Source organism: Papio anubis, chromosome 16 (assembly GCF_008728515.1).
Source record: "Papio anubis isolate 15944 chromosome 16, Panubis1.0, whole genome shotgun sequence".
Lineage (NCBI taxonomy): Eukaryota > Metazoa > Chordata > Mammalia > Primates > Cercopithecidae > Papio > Papio anubis.
In genome coordinates this window covers 61,790,194-61,815,706 of record NC_044991.1, presented here as the reverse complement: position 1 = coordinate 61,815,706, position 25,513 = coordinate 61,790,194, and the positions used below count along the sequence as shown (strand labels likewise).

General features: G+C 42.6%; 1 protein-coding gene across 10 annotated transcripts in view; it reads left to right on the top strand.

Moving 5' to 3' along the window:
* NCOA6 (nuclear receptor coactivator 6) overlaps window positions 1–25,513 on the top strand; it is a 118,013-nt gene that overhangs the window by 74,395 nt on the left and 18,105 nt on the right. For 6 of the 10 annotated variants that reach the window (XM_009216265.4, XM_009216264.4, XM_021921112.2 and 3 more), the window contains 6 exons: window positions 1,612–1,758; window positions 5,618–6,734; window positions 9,537–9,658; window positions 13,729–16,713; window positions 20,296–20,364; window positions 24,449–24,485. In XM_009216265.4, coding sequence (XP_009214529.1) covers window positions 1,612–1,758; window positions 5,618–6,734; window positions 9,537–9,658; window positions 13,729–16,713; window positions 20,296–20,364; window positions 24,449–24,485 — 4,477 coding nt within the window. The remainder of the gene's footprint in view (window positions 1–1,611; window positions 1,759–5,617; window positions 6,735–9,536; window positions 9,659–13,728; window positions 16,714–20,295; window positions 20,365–24,448; window positions 24,486–25,513) is intronic. The other 4 variants (XM_009216272.4, XM_009216271.4, XM_009216267.4 and 1 more) reach the window with 3 other exon arrangements.

Below are 25,513 nucleotides of genomic sequence, written 5' to 3'. Positions count from 1 at the left end.
CAGTAAGGTATAGAGTAGCAGTAATACTGTCATCTGATAAACATACCCCCCACCAAAAGACACCCATTGCCTATCCAGAAAAAAATCCTTGCATCTTTAGTGCAACATAGCAAAGGCATGTTCCCATGGTTTCTGGTGAAGTTAAGTTGCTCATCAGCCTTTCACTCTCTTGTAATTAATTTTGCTGACATGCAGGCTCTAATATTTGATTCGTAAGAAGTTCTTAGAAAATGCAAGAATGTTTCAGCTCTGAATTTCACTGTTCTGGGAATCTAGCCCCAGATCAGTGGAAGCTGGGTAGTCCCTCCTGCAAATGTGATTACTGATATAATTACAGTGGGAGCATGAAAATGGGCCTTGTCACTGTTAAAGAAAGGACAAATGCATATTTGTCTACAAAGAGTTTTTCAGGACATTGAAAATTTGGCCCTTAAAAAAATAAGTGGCTGGGCGCAGCGGCTCACGCCTGAATCCCAGCACTTTGGGAGGCCGAGGCGGGTGAATCACCTGAGGTCAGGAGTTCGAGACCAGCCTAGCCAACATGGTGAAACCCCATCTCGACTGAAAATACAAAAATTAGCCGGGTGTGGTGGTGCACACCTATAATCCCAGCTACTCGGGAGGCTGAGGCAGGGAGAATTGCTTGAACCTGGGAGGAGGAGGTTGCAGTGAGCCGAGATTGTGCCACCACACTCCAGCCTGGGCAACAGAGCGAGACTCTGTCTCAAAAAATAAAAATAAAAGTAAATAAATAAATGAATGAATATAATAAATTTTTAAGTGAGTTTAGGTCTTGATGCTTTCATAGAGCAGATGATATGCTCACCTAGGTGATCTGGCCACATCAAGGCCTGTGTTGTAAATGATAAGTGGGTTCTGAGATTCTCGTTATTACAAATTTTCTAAAATTAGCCCTTCCAAAAAGGAACTGATACTTGAGAAAGATTCCATTAGAGTATGGTTTTTGGTACCAAAGCTGTCAGAATCACAGCAAACCTTATGAGAGGAAAGCATAATGATTTAAGATAGCATCACTTTGAAGCTCCCATGAACTGTTTCCAATCTGTCTCTTCCAAAGAGACAAGCACAATATTGGGGGGAAATTTTCTGCAAAGGAGATTGTCATCAGTTTCCCTCAAAGGAAAAAAAATCACCAATCTATCCTTAATATCAGGACCCATCTCTTTGTTTTATACTATTTCACATCAATTTGTTTGAAATGAGAGAATTTAGCATATTCCTTTGGTGCCTGTGTTAAAATATGTAAAGTTTTGGGGTCCATTGTTAATTACAGAGAAAAGTGAGCCCTCAAACCTTGCTGTGGCGTGGCCTCAGATCACATTTAGGGAGCAGATTGCCATCTTTTCCTTGGCATGTTCTAAGTGTAAATTTTTTAGTATTTATTTTTCATTTTGACAATGCCTCATATAAGAGATTGTGTTGATTTTTTTAACCATCTTTCCCAACCTTATTATTAAAGATCCTACCAGTGTGACAGAGAGAGCTAAGCCAGTGGAGACTTCATGCAGCTCATCCTTCCTTATTCATTCCATATCTAAGCAAGAGTATAAATTTGCTAGGTAACTGCCTTACTCATTGTTTTCTATTAAGGAATGCCTAAACGCCTCCCACCTGGCTTCTCAGCAGGACAGGCCAATCCGAATTTTATGCAAGGTCAGGTGCCTTCGACCACAGCAACCACCCCTGGGAATTCAGGAGCCCCTCAGCTGCAAGCAAATCAAAATGTTCAGCATGCAGGTTTGTTTTCTGTGATTTGTTCAGCCAGCATTTATTGAGCATTGTGTGGTAGACTTGATAGACAACAGGAGTATACAGATAAATAGTAAGTCTTGGTCTCTCCCCTTAATTTCAAGCCCAAAATAATTATTCTTTCAGGGCAGTAACTTTTGTCAATATATCAAAAGTCGGTAAAATGTCACAGGAACTCAGAAACATCTAAAAGGAGATGGAACTTGAGTTAGAGCAGGAATCAGCAGTTTTTTTTTTTTTTTTTCTCTGAAGGGGCAGATAGTAAATATTTTTGGCTTTTCAGGTTATATAGTCTCTTGTTGGAGCTACTCAACTTTGTTATGATACCACAGAAAGTAGCCATAGACAATACATAAACAAACGAGCATGACAGCATTCCAAGCACTTGTTTATTTACAAACCAGCGGAGGGCCATAGTTTGCTGACCCCTGAGTTAGAGCTTGCTCAGGTAGTAAAAGGGAAAAAGGCATTTCTGGCACATGAAAACCACAGACACAAAGGCATGGAGGCATATTTGGACAACTGCAACTTTTTACATTTCTACATGATACATGTTAAGCTTTGTTTATGCTGAGTGTCTGAATTCTGGTTTACAGTGTGATATTTTTCAAACTTCTTCAGTTCAGATTTAATACCAACAGTGTACTACAAAAAGAAGAAATTTTGGAGAGGAAATAAGATACAGGGGAATGGCTAAAAAGTATTTGCAAAGCAGTAATGTATAAGCTCAAACTTCATGTTTCTGGTTGCTTAAGGACCACATGACTAATCCTCTTACCCTTTCTCGTTGAAGCAGTTTGGACTGAGGTAGTGCAACTAGTTTCTGAATTCTCATCCCCACTGGAGTTAATTTAGTAATGTGACTCCAACTTTAATTGTAAATCACTAAGGAATGAGACAAAAATCTGACTTTTACAAAAAAAGTTCACACTATTTCTGGCAGGGAAACGGAAGGGTAGTGCAAACTGTTTAAATTTCCCTATCTGCTAAAGCAAAACTTCATTCCTGAGTTACATGAATTCATGGGTTTTTTTTGTTTGTTTTGTTTTGTTTTTTGAGATGGAGACTCGCTCTGTCGCCCAGGTTGGAGTGCAGTGGCACGATCTCAGCTCACTGCAGCCTCCACCTCCCGGGTTCAGGCAATTCTCTGCCTCAGCCTCCTGAGTAGCTGGGATTACAGGCACCGGCCACCACGCCTGGCTAATTTTTGTATTTTTAGTAGAGACGGGATTTCACCATGTTGGCCAGGCTGGTCTTGAACTCCTGACCTCATGATCCACCCACCTCGGCCTCCCAGAGTGCTGGGATTACAGGTATGAGCCACCGTCTGGCGAATTCATTTTTTTTTTATAGAAAGTTTTAAAACAGGCAGGGTGCGGTGGCTCACGCCTATAATCCCAGCACTTTGAGAGGCTGAGGCAGGCGGATCACTTGAGATCGTAAGTTTGCGACCATCCTGGCCAACGTGGTGAAACCCTGTCTCTACTAAAAATACAAAAAAATTAGCCGGGCATGGTAGCGCACACTTGTAATCCCAGCTACTTAAGAGGCTGAGACGGAGGATCGCTTGAACCTGGGAGGCAGGGGTTGCGGTGAGCTGAGATCACACCACTGCACTCCAGCCTGGGCAACAGAGAGAGACTCCATCTAAAAAAAAAAAAGTAAGTTTTAAAACAATGACAAAATCATTTCTCATTGTTGCACCCTATCACAGCTATTTTGTGTTTTTATATAGTACCTTCCATGTGTACATTTTTTCGTTTGTTTTCTTTTTGTTTTTGTTTTTGTTTTTGTTTTTGTTTTTTGAGATGGAGTTTTGCTCTTGTGCCCAAGCTGAAGTGCAATGGTGCAGTCTCGGCTCACTGTAGCCTCTGCCTCCCAGGTTCAAGCGTTTTTCTGTTTCAGCTTCCCAAGTAGCTGGGATTACATGCCCCACTAATTTTTTAATTTTTAGTAGAGATGGGGTGTCACCATGTTGGCCAGGCTAGTCTAGAACTCCTGACCTCAGGTGATCCACCCACCTCGGCCTTCTAAAGTGCTGGGATTACAGGCCACTGTGCCTGGCCCACATGTATGTGTTTTAATTTCCCCATCCTATCTAAAGTGGCACTACTCCTGTCTCTTACTTTCTCTTCTCTTACCCTACTTTCTCTTGTTAGCTTTTACCGCTTCCTGAAAAAATACTTGTCTGTTTGTTAATTGTGTCTCTTGCCAGTTAGACTGTAGGCTCCAAGGATGCAGGGATTTGGTCTGTCTTATTTATTGATGTTACCTCAGCACCAAAGTGCCTTCCACATATTAGGTACTTAATGAATAATTGTCAGTTGAGTGAATATACACAGTATATTTAGTGTATACAAGCATATACAGTGGTCATGGAGTTCCACTTTGAGTTTATAAGGCTGGTTTAGAAAATCTTCCTTGGAGTTCAGGAAAAGTCTGGATAGTGTGAACAAGGTAGTTTGTCCCCTGCCTTCATAGTTGGAGCATGGACTGGCTTCATAACTTCATTATAGGGAACTTTCTAGTCCCCATTTAAAGATGAAAAATAAGGCCAAGTGCGGTGGCTCATGCCTGTAATCCCAGCACTTTGGGAGGCCGAGGCGGGTGGATCACCTGAGGTCAGGAGTTTGAGACCAGCTTGACCAACATGGTGAAACCCTGTCTCTACTAAAAATACAAAAGTTAGCCAGGCGTGCTGTTGTGCACCTGTAGTTTCAGCTACTGGGGAGGCTGAGGCATGAAAATCACTTGAACCCAGGAGGTGGAGGTTGCAATGAGCTGAGGTTGCACCAGAGCGAGATTCTGTCTCAAAAACAAAACAAGAGAAAAAGTGAAAAATAAAAGGGATAAAATAAACTACAAAGTTATGCAATTAAACGGGGAGATAATGCAAGTAGCTATAGGAAAATCCCAAAGACCCAGTAAATAAATAAGCACTACAGCAAGGCGGGTAGCAACTTTTGTCTAAATTAGAAATAGCTGAGAAGACTAGGACATGTGCCACATGATTCACCAGGGACCGTGCAGGATTTGCAGCTTCCAGATGGGTCATCTAGTCAGTTGGCTCCCACCAGAGGCTCAGCTTCCAGATCAAGATTAACTACTTTTTACCACATCAGGGCAGAGGAAACCTGTCCTTGGTGTTCTTTTCTTTGAAGTGCAGCATCCAGATATCACACACATAGCCTTTGAGAGTCATTATTATTACAGTTTTCCAAGAAGCATTTTTAAATGTCCTCATCATTGTTGAGGTTTTCCTAAGAGGACACTTCACATTCTTTGTTTCTCTGGCTCATTTATAGCAGAGTTATTTCACTAGCCTATAGTACTTTTTAAATTTAATTTAATTTAATTTTTGAGACAGGGTTTCTCTCTGTCACCAGGCTGGAGTGCAATGGCGTGATCTTTGCTCACTTCAACCTCCACCTCCCAGGCTCAAGCAATTCGCCTGCCTCAGCCTCCCAAAGTGCTGGGATTACAGGCATGAACCACCCGAGCCCCGCCACTACAAGTCATTTTAAAACAATGAGATGCTGCCTTTCTCATTATTTAATCTGAAAGAAAGTAAACTTTCTTAATCTTTGATATGTTAAATCTTTAAGATACCATATGGGACTATAGAAACTTTCTCCTTCTCTATTATATGGTCATTGGGAAAGTAAGCATTTATCCCACAGCCACATCTTCATAGTTTAAAAAACTCACAGGAAGTATGTCAACAGCACATTTATGTTGGTCAGTGGATATGTGGGTGATGGATGTCTTTCTGAGTAATGTAACTTGAGTGTCTTAATACCAATAAGATAAAAATATTTCTGAAACTATGACTTTTTTTTTTTTTAAGGTGGTCAAGGAGCTGGTCCTCCTCAAAACCAGATGCAGGTGTCCCACGGGCCACCAAATATGATGCAGCCCAGCCTCATGGGAATTCATGGCAACATGAACAATCAGCAGGCTGGTAGTTCTGGGGTTCCTCAAGTGAACCTCAGCAACATGCAAGGCCAGCCCCAGCAGGGCCCACCATCTCAACTGATGGGCATGCACCAGCAGATTGTGCCCTCCCAGGGCCAGATGGTCCAGCAACAAGGAACCTTGAACCCTCAGAACCCTATGATCCTTTCAAGGGCCCAGCTTATGCCACAGGGCCAGATGATGGTGAACCCTCCGAGCCAAAATCTTGGGCCCTCGCCCCAAAGGATGACCCCACCCAAGCAGATGCTTTCCCAGCAGGGTCCACAAATGATGGCGCCACATAACCAGATGATGGGGCCTCAGGGACAGGTTTTGCTCCAACAGAACCCAATGATAGAGCAGATCATGACCAATCAAATGCAGGGGAATAAGCAGCAGTTTAACACTCAGAACCAATCCAGTGTCATGCCGGGACCAGCCCAGATAATGAGGGGACCAACTCCGAACATGCAAGGAAATATGGTGCAGTTTACGGGACAGATGTCAGGACAGATGTTGCCCCAGCAAGGGCCTGTGAACAACAGTCCATCTCAGGTTATGGGGATTCAGGGGCAGGTCCTGCGGCCACCAGGGCCCAGCCCACACATGGCCCAGCAGCATGGTGATCCTGCTACTACGGCAAATAATGATGTCAGTTTGTCTCAGATGATGCCTGATGTTAGCATGCAACAAACCAACATGGTCCCCCCTCATGTACAGGCCATGCAGGGAAACAGTGCCTCGGGAAACCACTTCTCAGGCCATGGGATTTCTTTCAATGCGCCTTTCAGTGGAGCTCCCAATGGAAATCAGATGTCCTGTGGTCAAAATCCAGGCTTCCCAGTCAATAAGGATGTCACGCTAACGAGCCCATTGTTGGTCAACTTATTGCAGAGTGATATCTCTGCAGGCCATTTTGGGGTAAACAATAAGCAAAATAATACCAACGCAAATAAACCGAAGAAGAAGAAACCCCCTCGGAAGAAGAAAAACAGTCAGCAAGATCTAAAGTAGGTTGTGATGGTTTTGCCTCAAATTTTATTCATTTGTTTTCTATGTGGATAACTTTTTTTGATGGAAAATTTTACATAATATAAAACTAGAATAGTATAATGAAATCCCACTGCTTCAGCAATTATCAACTCATAGCTTATCTTGCCTTCCTCTGTACTCTCTTCCATTACCCTCTTGAGTATTTCAAAGCAAATTCACTTGGTAAATACTTCAGTGTGTCTCTAAAAGATAAGGACAGTTTTTAATATGCCCGCACAATATTGTTAGCACACCTAGAAAACTAATACTTCCTTAGTACTCTCATATCTGGTGTTCAAACTTCCCTGATTATCTCAAATTTTTTTCTTACAATTTGTTCAAATAAGGATCCAAACAAGATTCATATGTTGCAATTGGCTGGTATATCTCTTAATTCTACAGTGTCAGGGGGGTTTTGGCAATCAGAGCCTGAAAAGTAACCAGTGCCTCCATATGGTAACTCCACAAAGCACTGACTTCAGGCCTATGATGGCTATTGGGGAACCAGAGAGGCCAAATGTGTTTTGGAAATTAAAACTACTGCTGTCTCTCAAATAGAAATGGTTTTTTTGCACAGGTGCCTTTCCTTTAAAGGCTCTTTATCATCCCTAGAAGCTTAAAACCCCACGCTAAGATGATTGGACCTTTTAAATCAGTTACCCTTTCAGTAAACGTTCTCCAGGTGAGTTATATTGCAAGATCATAGCAGGAAAGGCAATTAACAATTTATATTTCATTTCCTGAAGCTAAGTATTAATTTGTGTTTCTGGGTTTGATAAAATGTTTCCAGAAAGAATATTCATTGAGCTATATTTTGTGCCTTTAATCATAAAACTAAATTTTGGAGACATTTATTATGAGGAAATAATGGCTAATGAATGTAAAACAGGTTAATTGAAACAAATTGTTAGAATTATAGAAAAAGAATCAAGAAACTTTATTTCAACAAGCTTAAATGTTCAAAATTAAACCAACTATCTTTATCCCAGCCTTCCCACAATATTCTTTGTACTGTGTTATATCATGCTCACTTGCTGCTTCTTGAATCTTATACTTTAAAAGCTTATCATGGTATATTATTAATAATAACATATTTTTCTGAATTCAAACTTAATTATCTAATTTTTCTGATAGCTCTTTCTCAGTTAAATTCTTTACTAGTATCAATCTGTGGGAATAATTATTTAATAAATATTTTATTCTCTCGATAGTCTGGGAGTAAAATTGGAAGGTTATTCAGTTGCCTCTAGTGTGCATTTTTTGCCATCTTCACCAGCCCTTAGGGAAATTGCTTACTTAGGTCTACAAATTGTGAAAGCGACCTTATACAGCATCAGGACTCCTAGGAAAGGGAGACAGTGGGTTTACAGGAAAAGTACCTGCTTCCAGCTCTACCACTAGTTCACTGTGAAATCTTGGGCCTGTTTCACACACCTTTTTGGGCCTTTATTTTCTCATTCATAACATGAAGGGGCAGGCGGGGCGTGGTGGCTCACGCCTGTAATCCCAGCACTTTGGGAGGCCGAGACGGGCAGATCATGAGGTCAGGAGATCGAGACCATCCTGGCTAACCCAGTGAAACCCCGTCTCTACTAAAAAATACAAAAAAACTAGCCGGGCGAGGTGGCAGGCGCCTGTAGTCCCAGCTACTCGGGAGGCTGAGGCAGGAGAATGGCGTGAAGCCAGGAGGCGGAGCTTGCAATGAGCTGAGATCGCACCACTGCACTCCAGCCTGGGCGACAGAGCGAGACTCCATCTCAAAAAAAAAAAAACACATGAGGGGGCTGGACCAGATATTTGAGATTTCTTAGCTCTACAATTTTCTGAAAGTAAGGGTTACCACTGAATCTTTGCCTGTAATTTAAAGTGAGAGAAGTTTTACAAGGAGCAAATTGTTATAGGGATCTGGATGTGCTAAAGATCTGCTTCAGGTTCTAAATTTCCATGTGCTAGGGGGCTTTTAAAATGGATTTTGGTGGCTTATGAAACTGTACACAGTAGAGTGAGACAAAACACTACCTAAAAGTGGGTGAACAAAATCAGGGCAAAGGGAAACTAAAGATAGAAAAGAAAAGTACAATTAGTACTGAGATTACAAACAAAATGAGGCCCGTGATCTGTCTTGTTCTTTGAGAATGTGGATGTTAGTAGCTACATTTTCTTCATTTTTTTCTTCCCCACTAAAAATTTTAAGCTACACCCAGGTAAAAGTGAAGGCATCTCAAAGCCAATAGAGATGTGTGTACATTCTGCAGCAAAATTTTTGTTGTGGTGGTCTCAATCTTTATTTGTTCTCTGAACACCATTTCCATCAGCCAGCCTATACAACCTTTTGCAAGGTGTTATGAATTGAGCCCCCACTGTTATGTCCACAAAAAAGAAACAATCAGACCCTGTAGTTGAATTTGATCGCTACGTTGGAGATAGTGTGGTTTCACAGGAATAATATCTTGTAACATTGATAGCCCTATGATCAAGTCTTAAAAACATCTAAGGAATGGGTGATTACATGAAAATTATTGCATCAGGAATTTGTGGAAAGCATTTTGAGTAAATACAGTGCTGTTAGATTAAGTGGATTTTAACATTTAATGAAATTGCCAGATTATTTTTATGCCAATATTTAATGTTTTATCCACACTAGAGAGAGATGAATAATGGTAATACAAACATTTTAGTTCTTCAGAAATAGAGGAAGGGTTAAGCTAGTTCTGTGTATTTTCTATGCAACTTATTCTAAAATATGTTACTTTTTTTTTTTTTTTTTTTTTTTTTTTTAGCACCCCAGATACTCGCCCAGCTGGTCTGGAAGAGGCTGATCAGCCACCATTGCCTGGAGAACAAGGAATTAACTTGGATAACTCAGGCCCTAAACTGCCAGAATTTTCAAACCGGCCACCAGGTGATAAAATGTTAGCTAGATTATACACTTATCACATTTGCATGTGGCATTACAAGGCTTCATTGTCTTCGAGAAAACAATAGTATTTTATCTGCTAACTAGTCTACTTCAGTGATTTAATGTGTCTCGCCTTGGTATTAAGTAAAAATTTCAAATATAACTTTTGAAGGCACATACACACATTCTATTCAAATTTGTCTTTGTTATTTTAAGTCCTCATAAAATCGGACTGAAATGTGGTTGGGCACGATGGCTCATCTACCTGTAATCCCAGCACTTTGGGAGGCCAAGGTGAGCAGATTGCTTGAGCCCCAGTGTTCAAGACCAGCCTGGGCAACATGGTGAAACTTTGTCTCTACAAAAATTTTTTTTAAAATTAGCCGGGTATGGTGACACACACCTACAGTCCCAACTACTCAGGAGGCTGAGGTGGGAGTATCACCTGAGCCCAGGAAATTGAAGTTGCAGTGAGCCATGATCATGCCACTGCACTCCAGCCTGGGCTACAGGGGTGAGACCCTGTCTCAAAAAAAAAACCCCTGAAATGTGAAGTGCCTCTTTATTCTTGTCAGTGTCAAGGTTCTAGTTGGCATCAGAACAGGATAAGATTAAATGGAGAGATGATTTCACTCTAATCCTGCTTACCTCCCTTTCCTGCAGCGTTTCTTCCTGGGGCTTTTTCAAAGCAGGGAACTACCAGGGTTTAAAACAAGGTGATCTTTTTTATAGAAGTTTCATTATTGAGTCTTTAAAATATAAAAAAGATATAAAGAAATAAAAGAGGCCGGGCACGGTGGCTCAAGCCTGTAATCCCAGCACTTTGGGAGGCCGAGACGGGTGGATCACGAGGTCAGGAGATCGAGACCATCCTGGCTAACACGGTGAAACCCCGTCTCTACTAAAAAATACAAAAAAAAAACTTAGCCGGGCGAGGTGGCAGGCGCCTGTAGTCCCAGCTACTCGGGAGGCTGAGGCAGGAGAATGGCGTGAACCCGGGAGGCGGAGCTTGCAGTGAGCTGAGATCCGGCCACTGCACTCCAGCCTGGGTGACAGAGCGAGACTCCGTCTCAAAAAAAAATAAAAATAAAAATAAAAGAGACACCCATTTTTCTGCCACGTAGGTTAATAATTTATAATAAATAGGACCAATATTGGAAGCCCCCTTTGTTGTACCCTCTCTGATTATAAAATAATACTATCCTTTAAATGTTGAAAAATTATGTCAAAGATGGAAAAGCTCCTAAAACTAATTCATTCAAACATGGATATTATAGAACCAAAGCCAGCTGCCACAATATCTCTAAACCTAGTTATCTTGGCCTGAGCAATGACTCTCAACCTATGACACGGTTGAGGATGCACAACCCTTCACACTTAGGCTACTCTCTCCTGTGTTTACAGAGGGTATGTTTTGTTTCTTCCTCACTAGTTATTTCAGCTCCTTTTTGGCATGAAAATGAGAGTGACATTATTTTAGGAATAAACTTTAATCTACCCCTGATTTATGTATTTTAAAAGTGAATCCAAACAAAAAGCTATCATTATATCAATATTTTGTGTTATTTATTACAAATTGTTTGGGCATATCACACTTCCCATCAGTGAGATGCAGCGGCATAGCTGAGACTGGGTGGTCATCAGTCTTTGGGGAATATGTCCAGAAGGCATTGAGAACAGGAACATGCCTTCTTGCCTCAGACACATCTGAACTCTTCTATATTATATGAATCCCAGGGTCTTTGTATACATTTATTGCCTTCTTTCTGCAAACTGGGGACCTGCAGGCTGAATTTGGCCTATAATGGGTTTGAGTTGCTATGCAGTGTCTTAAACAAAAGTCTGAATTTAAATGCCTTTAAAGAGGGCATCTGCTCTGCAGTTTGGCATTGTTGACAGGACTCTTGCTATCTTATACCAGTCCACTTCTATTCTCTACTACCTGCCTGACCCCTAAAGGCATAGGAGTTTGTGTTCCCTGAGTAATAAATTTGGTTTGTGATTGTGTTATGGGCACTGTGTGTGTCCTGGCTTTCCCTCTTCACCATTCTGTCACATCAACCCCAATCTGTCTTATCATTAGTGCCTTTTGGACTGCTGCCTCCAGCTTCTAGACTCTGTAGCAGCCATGCCCTTAACTGTTACCTTTGAGAGGCTGCTGCATTGTCTATGCTGTCCTCTTTGGTATTTACTGTCTGGTGGGCTGATTTTAAAGATAAAAGACATCCATGTCATAGCCCTGACATCAACAGGCTTTTGCAGAAATTATGATTTTCTTAATGTGGGAACCCCAGACTGAATGTGAAAAATAGGAACCCGGTATATTTGACTATATAGTCTAAAGGACAGTTGAACCATAGAAATGCCATATGTTATTGGCTTTATAAAGGTCAAGAAGGTACTCGGGCCTAAAATAAGAAAGGATTTTTAAAAAAATCTTCAAAACTGGATTCTACACATTGTATTCGTTGATACCATGGAAATCTTTGGCCAGAAGACATTAATTAGCTATTGAGTACTGAGTTTGACCCACAAAATTTGATAGCTGCTCTATGAAAATGTTGAGTCAGCATTTCTTTTGACCGCCAGAGCCAATTGCTCTTATTCCTACACCTTCTTAAAACCTCCCCAATGTACTCTTCATGCAACAATGGAATAAATCTAGTTTGTAGAACTGGAATTGTATCCCATATATGCACAGCTGTATGCCCACTTTTTCCCACAGAACTACCGTTATTCTTGGTTTGCGTATCTTTTTTTTTTTTTGAAATGGAATTTTGCTCTTGTTGCCCAGGCTGGAGTGCAATGGCGCAATCTTGGCTCACCACAACCTCTGCCTCCCGGGTTCAAGCGATTCTCCTGCCTCAGCCTCCCAAGTAGCTGGGATTACAGGCATGCGCTACTATGCCCAGCTAATTTTGTATTTTTAGTAGAGACGGGGTTTCACCATGTTGGTCAGGCTGGTCTCGAACTCCTAACCTCAGGTGATCTGCCCGCCTCGGCCTCCCAAAGTGCTGGAATTATAGGCATGAGCCACCGCGCCTGGCCAGTTTGTGTAACTTTTTATCTTTTCTGATTGTAAGGTTTTGGTTCTAAAATGCCAAGTAAAATCTTCACAAAAAAGAGAATAATTTGAGATGTTGCCCTCTGCATATCTAGAAGACATTGTCCTTCAGGGTTCTTTTTCCAAAATTATTTTTTATTCCTGAGGGCTATGCTTCCGCCTTCCTTATTCTCCAACTGTGGATTCATGGAAAATATTTCTCCAAATAGAGATTTGCATGTAAGAAAGTTAAGTGCAAATTAATATCCATAAAAACTTCAGTGCCCTAATTTTATTTTCAATGTGTATATCAGCTTCCATTAACTCCTACTGTTTATTAAACTGATTTACATCTGAAGGGCAATTTTAATTCAGTTGGTTTCCCCCAAAGGATTAATCCTGAAGGATGTGGCATAGTGTATGGAGCCAATGAATTAGAATAATTTTAAATTTCTCTTTCTTAAGGAACTGAATCCTAGAATTTTATATTTTACTTCTGTTGAAAGAATAAAAAGGCTGTCTTCAATGCTGTTATTTTCAATAAAACCACATCTTTAAAAAAATTATTCCTATGCTAACAGAAGAAGTGAATCCTAAATGCTTTACTTCATTCACAAGTACATTGAAATATTGATTATGACTACAGAAGATCTGAATCTTGGGTAGACAGGCACTTGCTGTTGATGGAGTTTTTCTCATTTCATCTGAATGTTTGGCTGGTATAGACACAGCCATTTTCAGTGCATAGCACAGAAAATCAGGCTCTTAGTACAGTCATGGCTCATTCAGACCCTACACACCAAGGAGCTCCAGGTTTTTTGATGCTTTGCTTTTTGCTTCCTTAAGCACTGTGCCCCTTTTGCTTATGTCAAGTAATGAGGGGCTGCCCCCTGCCCCAGGAGTGGGCATGCCTGAGCTGTTTGTGCATAGTCTGTGCCACCTAGATGAGTATTGCTTGGCTATACTCTAAAGGTAGCAACATTTTCTTGCTGAAAAATCTAACTTCCCTGATTTGGGGGGCTTGTTTTAGGTTATCCTTCTCAACCAGTTGAACAGAGGCCACTTCAGCAGATGCCTCCTCAACTCATGCAGCATGTGGCACCCCCACCACAGCCACCACAGCAGCAGCCACAGCCACAACTGCCTCAGCAGCAGCAGCCACCACCTCCCAGTCAGCCACAGTCTCAGCAGCAGCAGCAGCAGCAGCAGCAGCAACAAATGATGATGATGCTCATGATGCAGCAGGATCCCAAATCAGTTAGGCTTCCAGTCTCTCAAAGTGTCCATCCTCCAAGGGCCCCCCTGAACCCCGACTCCCAGAGAATGCCCATGCAACAGAGTGGCAGTGTGCCTGTCATGGTCAGTCTGCAAGGACCTGCCTCCGTGCCACCATCACCTGATAAACAAAGAATGCCAATGCCTGTGAATACTCCTTTGGGAAGCAATTCAAGGAAAATGGTCTATCAGGAGAGCCCGCAGAATCCCTCCAGCTCGCCACTGGCTGAGATGGCCTCGCTCCCTGAAGCAAGTGGCAGTGAAGCACCATCTGTCCCAGGAGGCCCAAACAACATGCCTTCACATGTAGTACTTCCCCAGAATCAGTTAATGATGACAGGGCCAAAACCTGGACCATCGCCCCTTTCAGCAACTCAAGGTGCAACTCCCCAGCAACCCCCTGTAAATTCCCTGCCCAGCTCTCATGGCCACCACTTTCCAAATGTGGCCGCACCAACCCAGACATCTAGGCCCAAAACACCAAACAGAGCCAGCCCCAGACCCTATTATCCTCAGACACCCAACAACCGCCCTCCCAGCACAGAACCTTCAGAAATCAGTCTGTCACCAGAAAGACTCAATGCTTCCATAGCAGGACTCTTCCCTCCACAGATTAATATTCCTTTACCTCCTAGGCCAAATTTAAACAGGGGCTTTGATCAACAAGGCCTAAATCCAACAACTTTGAAGGCCATCGGGCAAGCACCTTCAAATCTTACCATGAATCCTTCCAATTTTGCTACCCCACAAACTCACAAATTAGATTCTGTGGTAGTGAATTCTGGAAAGCAGTCTAATTCTGGAGCAACAAAACGGGCAAGTCCAAGCAACAGTCGCAGGTCTAGTCCTGGGGCCAGTAGGAAAACCACTCCAAGCCCCGGGAGGCAAAATTCAAAAGCCCCTAAACTTACTCTGGCCTCTCAGACAAATGCAGCCCTGTTGCAGAATGTGGAGTTGCCGAGAAATGTATTGGTCAGTCCCGCTCCTCTGGCCAATCCCCCTGTACCTGGGAGCTTTCCTAACAACAGTGGGCTGAATCCTCAGAATCCTACTGTGTCTGTGGCTGCAGTTGGGGGTGTTGTTGAGGATAACAAGGAGAGCTTGAATGTGCCTCAGGACAGTGATTGCCAGAATTCCCAGGGTAGGAAGGAACAGGTAAACATTGAACTAAAAGCAGTCCCTGCCCAAGAAGTTAAAATGGTTGTCCCTGAAGATCAATCCAAAAAGGATGGGCAGCCTTCGGATCCTAACAAACTTCCCAGTGTCGAAGAGAACAAAAATTTGGTGTCTCCTGCTATGAGGGAAGCACCAACATCGTTAAGTCAACTTCTTGACAACTCTGGAGCTCCCAATGTGACGATTAAACCCCCTGGGCTTACAGATCTGGAAGTAACACCTCCAGTAGTTTCTGGGGAGGACCTCAAAAAAGCATCTGTCATTCCCACACTGCAGGATCCGTCTTCTTCTAAAGAACCCTCTAATTCCCTAAACTTACCTCACAGTAATGAGCCGTGTTCAACCCTTGGGCATCCCGAATTGAGTGAGGTCAGTTCTAACGTTGCACCAAGCATCCCTCCAGTAATGTCAAGACCTGTTAGCTCTTCCTCCATTTCCACTCCTTTGCCCCCAAATCAAATAACTGTATTTGTCACTTCCAATCCCATCACAACTTCAGCTAATACATCAGCAGCTTTGCCAACTCACTTGCAGTCTGCATTGATGTCAACAGTTGTCACAATGCCCAATGTGGGTAGCAAGGTTATGGTTTCTGAGGGACAGTCAGCTGCTCAGTCTAATGCCCGGCCTCAGTTCATTACACCTGTCTTTATCAATTCATCCTCAATAATTCAGGTTATGAAAGGATCACAGCCAAGCACAATTCCTGCAGCCCCACTGACAACCAACTCTGGCCTGATGCCGCCCTCTGTTGCAGTTGTTGGCCCTTTACACATACCTCAGAACATAAAGTTTTCTTCTGCTCCTGTACCGCCTAATGCTCCCTCCAGTAGTCCTGCTCCAAACATCCAGACAGGTCGACCTTTGGTCCTTAGCTCACGAGCCACCCCTGTTCAGCTTCCTTCCCCTCCTTGTACGTCTTCTCCAGTTGTCCCTCCTCATCCCCCTGTCCAGCAAGTGAAAGAATTGAATCCAGATGAGGCTAGCCCTCAGGTGAACACCTCAGCAGATCAGAACACTCTTCCCTCTTCACAGTCAACCACAATGGTTTCTCCCCTTTTGACCAATAGTCCAGGGTCCTCTGTCAACCGGCGAAGCCCAGTCTCGTCTAGTAAGGGCAAAGGAAAAGTGGACAAAATTGGCCAAATTTTGTTGACCAAGGCGTGTAAGAAAGTTACAGGCTCTCTTGAGAAAGGGGAAGAACAATATGGTGCAGATGGAGAGACTGAAGGCCAAGGGCTAGACACCACAGCTCCGGGGCTCGTGGGAACAGAGCAGTTACCCACAGAGCTGGACAGTAAAACCCCAACGCCCCCAGCACCCACTCTGCTAAAAATGACCTCTAGCCCCGTGGGCCCGGGCACTGCCTCAGCAGGACCCAGCTTACCTGGCGGTGCTCTCCCCACCAGTGTACGCTCGATAGTAACCACTCTGGTACCCTCCGAGCTCATCTCCGCCGTACCGACCACAAAAAGCAATCATGGTGGCATAGCATCTGAGCCACTTGCGGGTGGCCTAGTGGAGGAGAAGGTGGGATCCCATCCAGAACTTCTACCCAGCATAGGTATGTACTTGGGGCTTCATCATCTCTTTGTGTCAGTTTTTTGATGACCTAATCCCACAAGAGAAAGCATGACTCGTTTTTTACTTGGAGGAGAGTGGGCTAAATGGAAGTAGTTTTATTTATTGAAAGTACGTTGGAAAATATGCTTTTAAATCCCATGTTAAGTTTGCATTCATTAAAGAGAGCTAAGGGCCGGGTGCGGTGGCTCCCGCCTGTAATCCCAACACTTTGGGAGGCCAAGGCGGGCGGATCACTTGAGGTCAGGAGTTCGAGACCAGCCTGGCCAACATGGTGAAACTCCATCTCTACTAAAAATACAAAAATTAGCCAGGCATGATGGCACACACCTGTAATCCCAGCTACTCAGGAGGCTGAGGCAGGAGAATCGCTTGAACCTGGGAGCAGAGGTTGCAGTGAGCCGAGATCACGCCACTGTACTCCAGCCTGGGCAACAGAGCGAGACTCTGTCTCAAAAAAAACAAAGAGAGCTAAGGCTCTCAAAACAAAGAGCTCCTGAAATAATGACACCTTTCATTTATATAAAAGTTTTTCAATTTACAAGGAAGCATTTTTACATATGTTGTCTTGCATCATCTTTATACCAACCATATCAGATATTTTTAATCCCATTGTATGGGTGAGAAGATTGAAGCTCAAAGAAGTTCAGTGTTTGTTCAGAGTCTATACTGTGAACCTCCCATTTAACACTGTACCTTACGTGTGAACAGCAGCTTCTGCAGATTCTCTTTACCAGGGTGAAGATTTGCTCATGACTTTCAGAACAATGGGTCCTCATTCTCATTGTACTCTATCTCAGGAACCATTCTTTTTTTGTCTGGGCTACTCTAGAGGAGAGCTGGAAGAAAACTGGGTTTCATGATAGTGGACACGGCAGAAACAAAGTGGTCAAGAGCCTGTAGGCTTGGGTTGGTATTATAACACCAGCATTTACCAGCTCTGTGGACTTGGGCAAGTTACTTGACCACTCCAGACTTTGGTTTCCTCCTTTGTAATATGGAACAATAATAGTTGTAAGAATTCAATAAGGTAGTACATATAACATTCTTAGCACAGAACCTAGCATATAATTATTCAATAAGTGGTAAAAATTGTTATTCCCAGTTTCTTTTTGATGTAATCTCTTTGTTGATTGGTGCATTCCATTTGTGTGTATCTAGTTCAGGCTATTTCCTATGTACTGTTAAAATGGGCTAATGATGGAAGCATAGGTGTCCTTACAACCGCCCCTCCTTCCCTTCTTCCCTTCCCCTACATGTTCCTCCTCCTGTGAGGCTTAAGTGAAGAAGCTCTATTTCCTCAGAGTGGAGTCAGTCACACACTGCTAGAGCTGAGAAAGACCTTTGCAATATCCTAGGCCAGCTAATTAAGTGCCTATCTTATTTATGCAGCTAAAATGCTTCGAGTGCCTACCACTGAGTGGTAAGCACCCAGGTGGAGAGGCAGAAAGAACACAAGCTTCAGGGTAAGATCAGAGTTCAAATTCTAGCCCACTGGTTACCAGTTACAGTTGATACATTCCTTAACCTCTCCTAAGCCATGTACTTCACTTGTAAAATGGAGATTGTACATTCTACCTCCCAGAATTTAGGATTCTGAGAGAGGACTCAATGAGAAAATTTGTCAAGTGGCCAACACACTGCCTCACACCGAGCTCTGGAAAGGTTAATTCCCCTTCTCTCTGCCTCTTCACCTCAGTGTTAGAGATATAGGGGCAGGATAAAGGCCTTCAAGGAGTTTGCTGCTCTTACAGGAGACAGTCTTCACAAGACTGGGTGCTTATTCTATCTTGTTCTAGTTCTGTTGGTGTAGATGAACCTTAATAATTAAAAGGGAACCTGCTGTAAATTAAGTATATCCTTCACTATTAAATATTTCCACTTCTCCTTTCAGGAGACTTTTCCCTCTGGTATCAAGAGAAAAATGATGAAGTAATTAGAAATTTTTTTTATCTGGATCATATATTATACTAGAGAAATATGTGGGCCTTGAGGAGATGAACCACACTTGGAAAAAGTTCTCAATTTTAGTTAAGAATACCCACTTTGCTTATAAGTGATTATTTCTATTCTTTTTCAAGGGACTTCTGTGCTTTTACTTTGAAAATGTGAGAAATTGGCCAGGCGCAGTGGCTCATGCCTATAATCTCAGCATGTTGAGAGGCTGAGGCAGGTGGATCACTTGAGCCCAGGAGTTTGAGACCATCCCGGGCAACAAGGCAAAACCCTATCTCTACAAAAATATATATATATAAATTAGCCGGGCATGGTGGCATGCACCTGTGGTCCCAGCTACTCAGAAGGCTGAGGCGGGAGGATTGCTTGAACCCACGAGGCGGAGGTTGTGGTGAGCCGAGATCCTGCCATTGCGCTACAGCCTGGGCGACAGAGCAAGTCTGTCTCAGAAGAAAAAGAAAAGGAAATTTGAGAAATGAACACTAAAGTTAAAAGTAGAAGTTAAGATATAGTTTTAAGGTTTATCAGATGAGCATCCAAAATAAATTCTTATACATAAATGCCTAATTTACTGCTTTAATAAGCAGGGAGGGAAATATACAAAATTCAGTTTCCACAAGAGAGTAAAACGTATTGTCGCAGAGTTTAGCTAGGATTTTAGACTGAGGTGTCAAGATGTGACTGTGGCATACCCACGCCATAATCTTTACTGTATCTTCCAGGATGGTTCCCTTCTAGAGTGCATTATGTATTTTATTCCATTCCTTAAGGGCCTAAGTTCTCTGTGTCCTTTGAAGCCTGATTCTGATGTTTCTCCCTTTAATGTGCCTTCAGATTTCTCAACCTAGAATTGCTAACCCTTGCTTTGGACTTTTGTAGTATTTTATACTTTGTGACTCCTTCATATGACATCAGAGTGCACTCAAGTGCACCACATGTATGTATCTTATCTTTAATACTAGACTGAGTTCCTGATGTGCAAGAGGATGTAGTTTGGTCTCTCAGGGTACCTGGCACAGTGTCTTGCCCCTAGTAAGTTCTTCGCAACTATTTGTTAGATAAGTAAATAACATATGAAATTTATTTATTTATTATGTATGAATTGAATGCCTGCTTTATGCCCATCACTTTTGCTGAGTGCTGTAGAAAAGTACAAAACTATGTGACCATTTCCACTCTCATGGAGTATAGTCTTTAGGGAGTAAGACTAGATTTTTTAAATGCTGAGGGGAATGTATAATTGTACCTCTATGGTTTGGGTTGCCTACTAAGGTATGCTTTGGGACTTTTTCGAGTAGTGTTCAGAACCTGACCTCAAGAAACAGAAAATATGAGTGCTGTGTTCTTATAGCCATCTCCTTCCCTTATTATTATATATACCAAAAGGAAAAGCTTATACCCCTAAATGGTAGTCATTGGTACTGAGTGTTATGGTAATTAATTTTTTTAGTAAGTCTTAAAATGTACTTGTAATTTCAAGGCCAATTTTGAGTACTGCCCTCTAAGAGTATATTGTTTCAGCAGTTACTTAGCCCTTGATTAGGTTAATGCTTTCTTTTTGTTTAGAAAAGAAAGTAAAAGGTCTGTAATTTTTTTTTCCTTGCCTTAGCCCCGTCGCAGAATTTAGTCTCAAAGGAAACTTCAACCACAGCACTGCAGGCCTCTGTTGCCAGACCAGGTAAGGTGTACTTTGGAAAAACATCTTGGAGTGGGATGGGTTACATGTGAAGGAACTACTGCTGTCCTCAACGTCATGTGTTCTTATGCCAGGAAGTAGCTGGAACTATTTTATCTGTTTGTTTCAGAGCAGACTTTGGTTGAGCAGCAGAGCTTGTGCAGTTCTACTTGAGATTATTTTCCCCCTGACCAGCTTGCTCTCTTATGCATTCATAGTGTCAGCTAAGGAACTCAAGAAGGGCATCTCTGTGCCCATTGTCTGCCACCCAGCCATGGGTTTCTGTTGCAGAGTTTTCCCTGTTCTATGACCCTGGCACCCATGGTTGGCAGCTGAATAACTGGCATATGGTGACTTACGGGGCTGGCAAGCATTAATGCACTTTGTAATTTTATTATCATGACAGTAGTGGAGTCTTGTTCATAGAGTCTCTGCCACAATGTGGTAGCCATTCCTCCAGGGAGGCAGAGTCATTTCAGTCATCTCTGGGTGGCATTAAGTTTCTCCCTGTGACCGATATATTGTAAATAGCACAAGGGATGATAGTTCTGGAAGTAGGAGCCCATGGTAATCTGACAAATAACTGCTGTGGGATCAGGATCAGCTCAGAATACATGAGGATGATGGCAGTAACAGCCCTTGGTTTGCCTTTACACACTGGAGGCAGATAAATATCAGATATGGTACAGTTTAGTCTCGCCTGATTCTTTGTCACTGTAGATCACTGAGGAGTTTAAAAAAAAAAAAAAAAAAAGTCTGACTGGTTCCCACAGAGGTAAGAATCTCATTGAAACTACAATTCACATACTTGACAAAGTAAGAAAAAAAAAATAGTAGCCATGCTTAATTTTGTGAATCTGAGCCAATAAAAGTAAGGTATAGTTTGTGATTATTTTAAAACCTACTTCAGAATGCTACATCCTATGTGATGGATAGGACTTTCTACTGCGCACTCTGAATAAAATCAGGCCTCTGAAAGTAGTGTGCGAGCAAAAAACATTTCAGTCACCCAGAGTCTTTTTTTTTTTTTTTTTGAGACAGAGTCTTGCTTTGTCATCCAGGCTGGAGTGCAGTGGTGCGATCTCTGCTCACTGCAAGCTCTGCCTCCTGGGTTCACACCATTCTCCTGCCTCAGCCTCCCGAGTAGCTGGGACTACAGGTGCCTGCCACCACGCCTGGCTAATTTTTTGTATATTTAGTAGAGACGGGGTTTCATCATGTTAGCCAGGATGGTCTTGATCTCATGACCTCGTGATCCACCTGCCTTAGCCTCCCCAAGTGCTGGGATTACAGGTGTGAGCTACGGCACCCGGCCCAGCCACCCAGATGCTTTCTTTGTTGCCATTGCCCACATGATACCTGACATCATGTTGATATTTGAGAAGGGTAGGAATGGAGCACATTTTTTAAAGGAGGGGTCATACAGCAAAACTGATTTTTGGTAAGAAAAGGAGTAACTATAAAGAGAAAAGGAATTCCATTTCCTGCCCCAACCCTACTCTAGAAAATAGGATTTACCATATCATTTTTCCCCCTTCTCACAGTAATTGGCTGAAGAATCCTGTTCCATTTTGAAGTTTGGTATAAATGAATCTCCTTATCCTTAACATCCCTCAGAGCCACTGATTACCTTCATTGAACTTTCTTGATCTCTACTTATGAATCAGCAGTGATAGTGTTAAGATTCTCAAAAGCATCAAACTTTCTTGTTTTAAAAGAGGAAACTAGGCCAGGCGCGGTGGCTCACACTTGTAATCCCAACACTTTGGGAGGCCGAGGCGGTCAGATCACCTGAGGTTGGGAGTTCGAGATCACCCTGACCAACATGGAGAAACCCCGTCTCTACTAAAAATAGAAAATTAGCTGGGTATGGTAGTATGTGCCTACAGGTACACATGCCTGTAATCCCAGCTACTCTGGAGGCTGAGGCAGGAGAATCGGTTGAACCTAGGATGCAGAGGTTGTGGTGAGCCGGAGATTGAACCATTGAACTCTAGCCTGGGCAACAAGAGCAAAACTCTGTCTCAAAAAAAAGAGCAAACTAGGCTGGGTGTGATGACTCATGCCTGTAACCCCAGTGCTTTAGGAGGCTGAGACGGGGGGAATGATTGAGCCCCAGGGGTTCAAGATCACCCTGGGCAACATAGCAAAACGCCATCTCTACAAAAAATTTTTAAAAATTAGTTGGGCTTGGCATGCATGCTACTTGGGAGGCCGAGGTAGGAGGATCATCTGACCCCAAGGAGTCCAGTTGAGGCTGCAGTGAGCTGTGATCCCACTGCACTCTAGCCTGGGAGACAGAGTGAGACCATCCCCCCAAAAATAAAAATAGGCCAGGTGCAGTGGCTCATGCCTGTAATCTCAGCACTTTGGGAGGCCGAGGCGGGCGGATCACTTGAGGCCAGGAGTTCAAGACAAGACTGGCCAACATGTCTAAACCCTGTTTCTATTAAAAATACAAAAATTAGCTGGGCATGGTAGTGTGTGCCTGTAGTCCCAGCTACTTGGGAGGCTGAGGCAGGAGAATTGCTTGAACCCTGGAGGTGGGGGTTGCAGTGAGCACCACTGTACCCCAGCCTGGGGGACAGAGTGAGACCCTGTCTCAAAAAAATAAAATAACAGTATGAGCACCTCTTTTGACTTGAGTCGTTTTCACTTTTGAGCACACATTACCTGAGTTTATATCTTCCAGCCAGGCCAGCAAAGTAGCAGAGACTCAGTGAATTGGTGTCTATTTCTTGTGGATGGGTTTTCAGGCTTTGTGGGTACAAATACAGGAGGCTAAACAGCAATGAGAAGCAAAGATTCCCTTCTTCTTCTTTTTTTTTTTTTTTTTTGAGACAAAGTCTTGCTCTGTCACCAGACTGGAGTGTAGTGGCGCGATCTTGGCTCACTGCAATCCCCGCCTCCTGGGTTCAAGCAATTCCTTTGCCTCAGCCTCCCATTAAAGATTCCCTTCTACTAGCACCTTGCATTAAAGGCAGAGTAGTCCAACCTCCTTACATGGAAGGCTGCATCAACCTGATCTTCATAGCAATAATAATAGCTAATAACATTGAGTTATGACTAAGTGTCAGTTGCCATACTAAAATTTCTACATGCATTATTTCATCTTCTTAACTTTGAAGTGAGTAATGTGGTTATTCCCATTTTTTAGATAAGGCATTGAGCACAGAGATGTCAGGTAATTTACCCAAGGTTACATGGCTAATAGGCATTGAAGCCAAAATTTTGAACCAGGCACTCTAACTTCACTGCCTTTAAGGTTACCATGTAATTAGTAGAGTAGGTTAGACATATACACTGAGTAATGAGGTGCTGAATTCCCTCAATGGGGGAACAGGTGTAGGGCTATGGGAGGCCAGAGGCAAGATAGATCACCGCTCTCTGGTACATCAGGGAAGGCTTTTGGAAAAGATGGAACTACCTAAAGGCACATAATAGAGAAAGCAAATGTTTTTCTGCTGGTGCTGAGGAAGAAGTGCCTGGCAAACCCAGAGTGTGCTCATTGATGCAAAACGCTGTGAGACGAATTACTGAGATTTTCCTTGCTTGGAGGGCATTGCTGGGAGGTTGAGAAAGAAAGGAATAGAATGGGGTCTAAAGGCAATATCCGAAAGCAAAGCACTATGCCCTCTAACACTCAGTGAGGAAGTCCTTTTGAGAAGAATGCATCCTTAATAGATATTCAAGACATATTTGAAGATTGCTTTTTTTAAAAAATGCCAAGAAGGTGGAGATGTTTTAAAATGAAAACAGTCTCTTCCACATGAGAGGAAGAGACTTATTTTGCTAACCTGGTTGTGACTGGATGAGATACAAACGAGGAAGGGTGAACTTAGTTCTATTAATCCAAACAGGTTATTTCACAGTGTGGCGTAGAAATGAAAATAGACCAAGTGTCTTATGTCTCAAATAAACCAAGTTGTATCTGTGCCAGCTTTGTCTCCATACCATGTAGGGTGAGAATCCTTCTGGGCACAGGGACACTTTAGCCTAAATAGGGCATTCAGAATTCTTGTAGACTCTTAGCTTCTCTCCGTGGCAGCTCCCACATTTCATTTCTATCCTTTACATTTTTTTACAGAGCTGGAGGTAAATGCTGGCATAGTCTCTGGACAAAGGTAAGATGATCATTTCTGCAGACGTAGCATGAACACAGCATAAGCCTCTTTGAAAGGTATCCGCTTTCTCAGTCTTTAAACCTCTCTTCACCTTGTCCTTTTCCTTCACTCTCGCGCCAGTCTGTTTTTACTGCTAACGTAGAGAGATGTCTTGAGTCCTAATCCCTCAGAGGTAACATTTCTCTTAATAAAACTTGGAGGCTAAGTTTCTACCTTTTATGGTTGTTTTCAAAGCTGAATGAGGTAACACGTTCAGCACTCAGCATAATGAGGAAATAGTAAATGTTCAATATATGGGAGCTGTTGTTACCATTGATATTAATAATAGTCCTTGCAACTGTCTTCTAAAGAACAGTTGTTTGACCCTCAAGGCGAAAGAAGGAGAAAGCCAGGCAGGATCTGACCTAAAACCTGTGCTTTTTTCTGTTACACTGTGCTGCTCCACATAACCCTTCAAAATGAAATACATCTATGGCTTCAACTTCATTAGCTCTATGGAGGGGAATATTACCATTTTCCAAAAGTCATGGCTTTTTTTGGAGGCAGTCTTGCTCTGTCACCCAGGCTGGTGTGCAGTGGCACGATCTTGGTGCACCACCACGCCCAGCTAATTTTTGTATTTTTAGTAGAGATGAGGTTTCACCATGTTGGCCAGGCTGGTCTTGAACTCCTGACCTCAAGTGATCCACCTGTCTCAGCCTCTGGGATTACAGGCGTGAGCCACCATGCCCAGCCTTGCCTCTTTTAGTGTAGGAATGCAGTGGATAATATTTTAAAGAACTTCTCATAATTGTACAGCAACTTCATAAAACACTTTCACAATATTTTTTTCATTTAATCTTAATATCATCCCTGTGAGGAGGTTAATAGCCACCATTTATTTGAATGTTGTTCCGTGCCATGCATCCTTAATAGTTTGAGCTACAAGCGCCCTAGATGTATTATCTCATCTAGTTTTCACAGTATCTATTAGGAAAGTAAATTCTGTTTTATAGATGAGGAATCTAAAGCTCAGAAACGTTAACTAA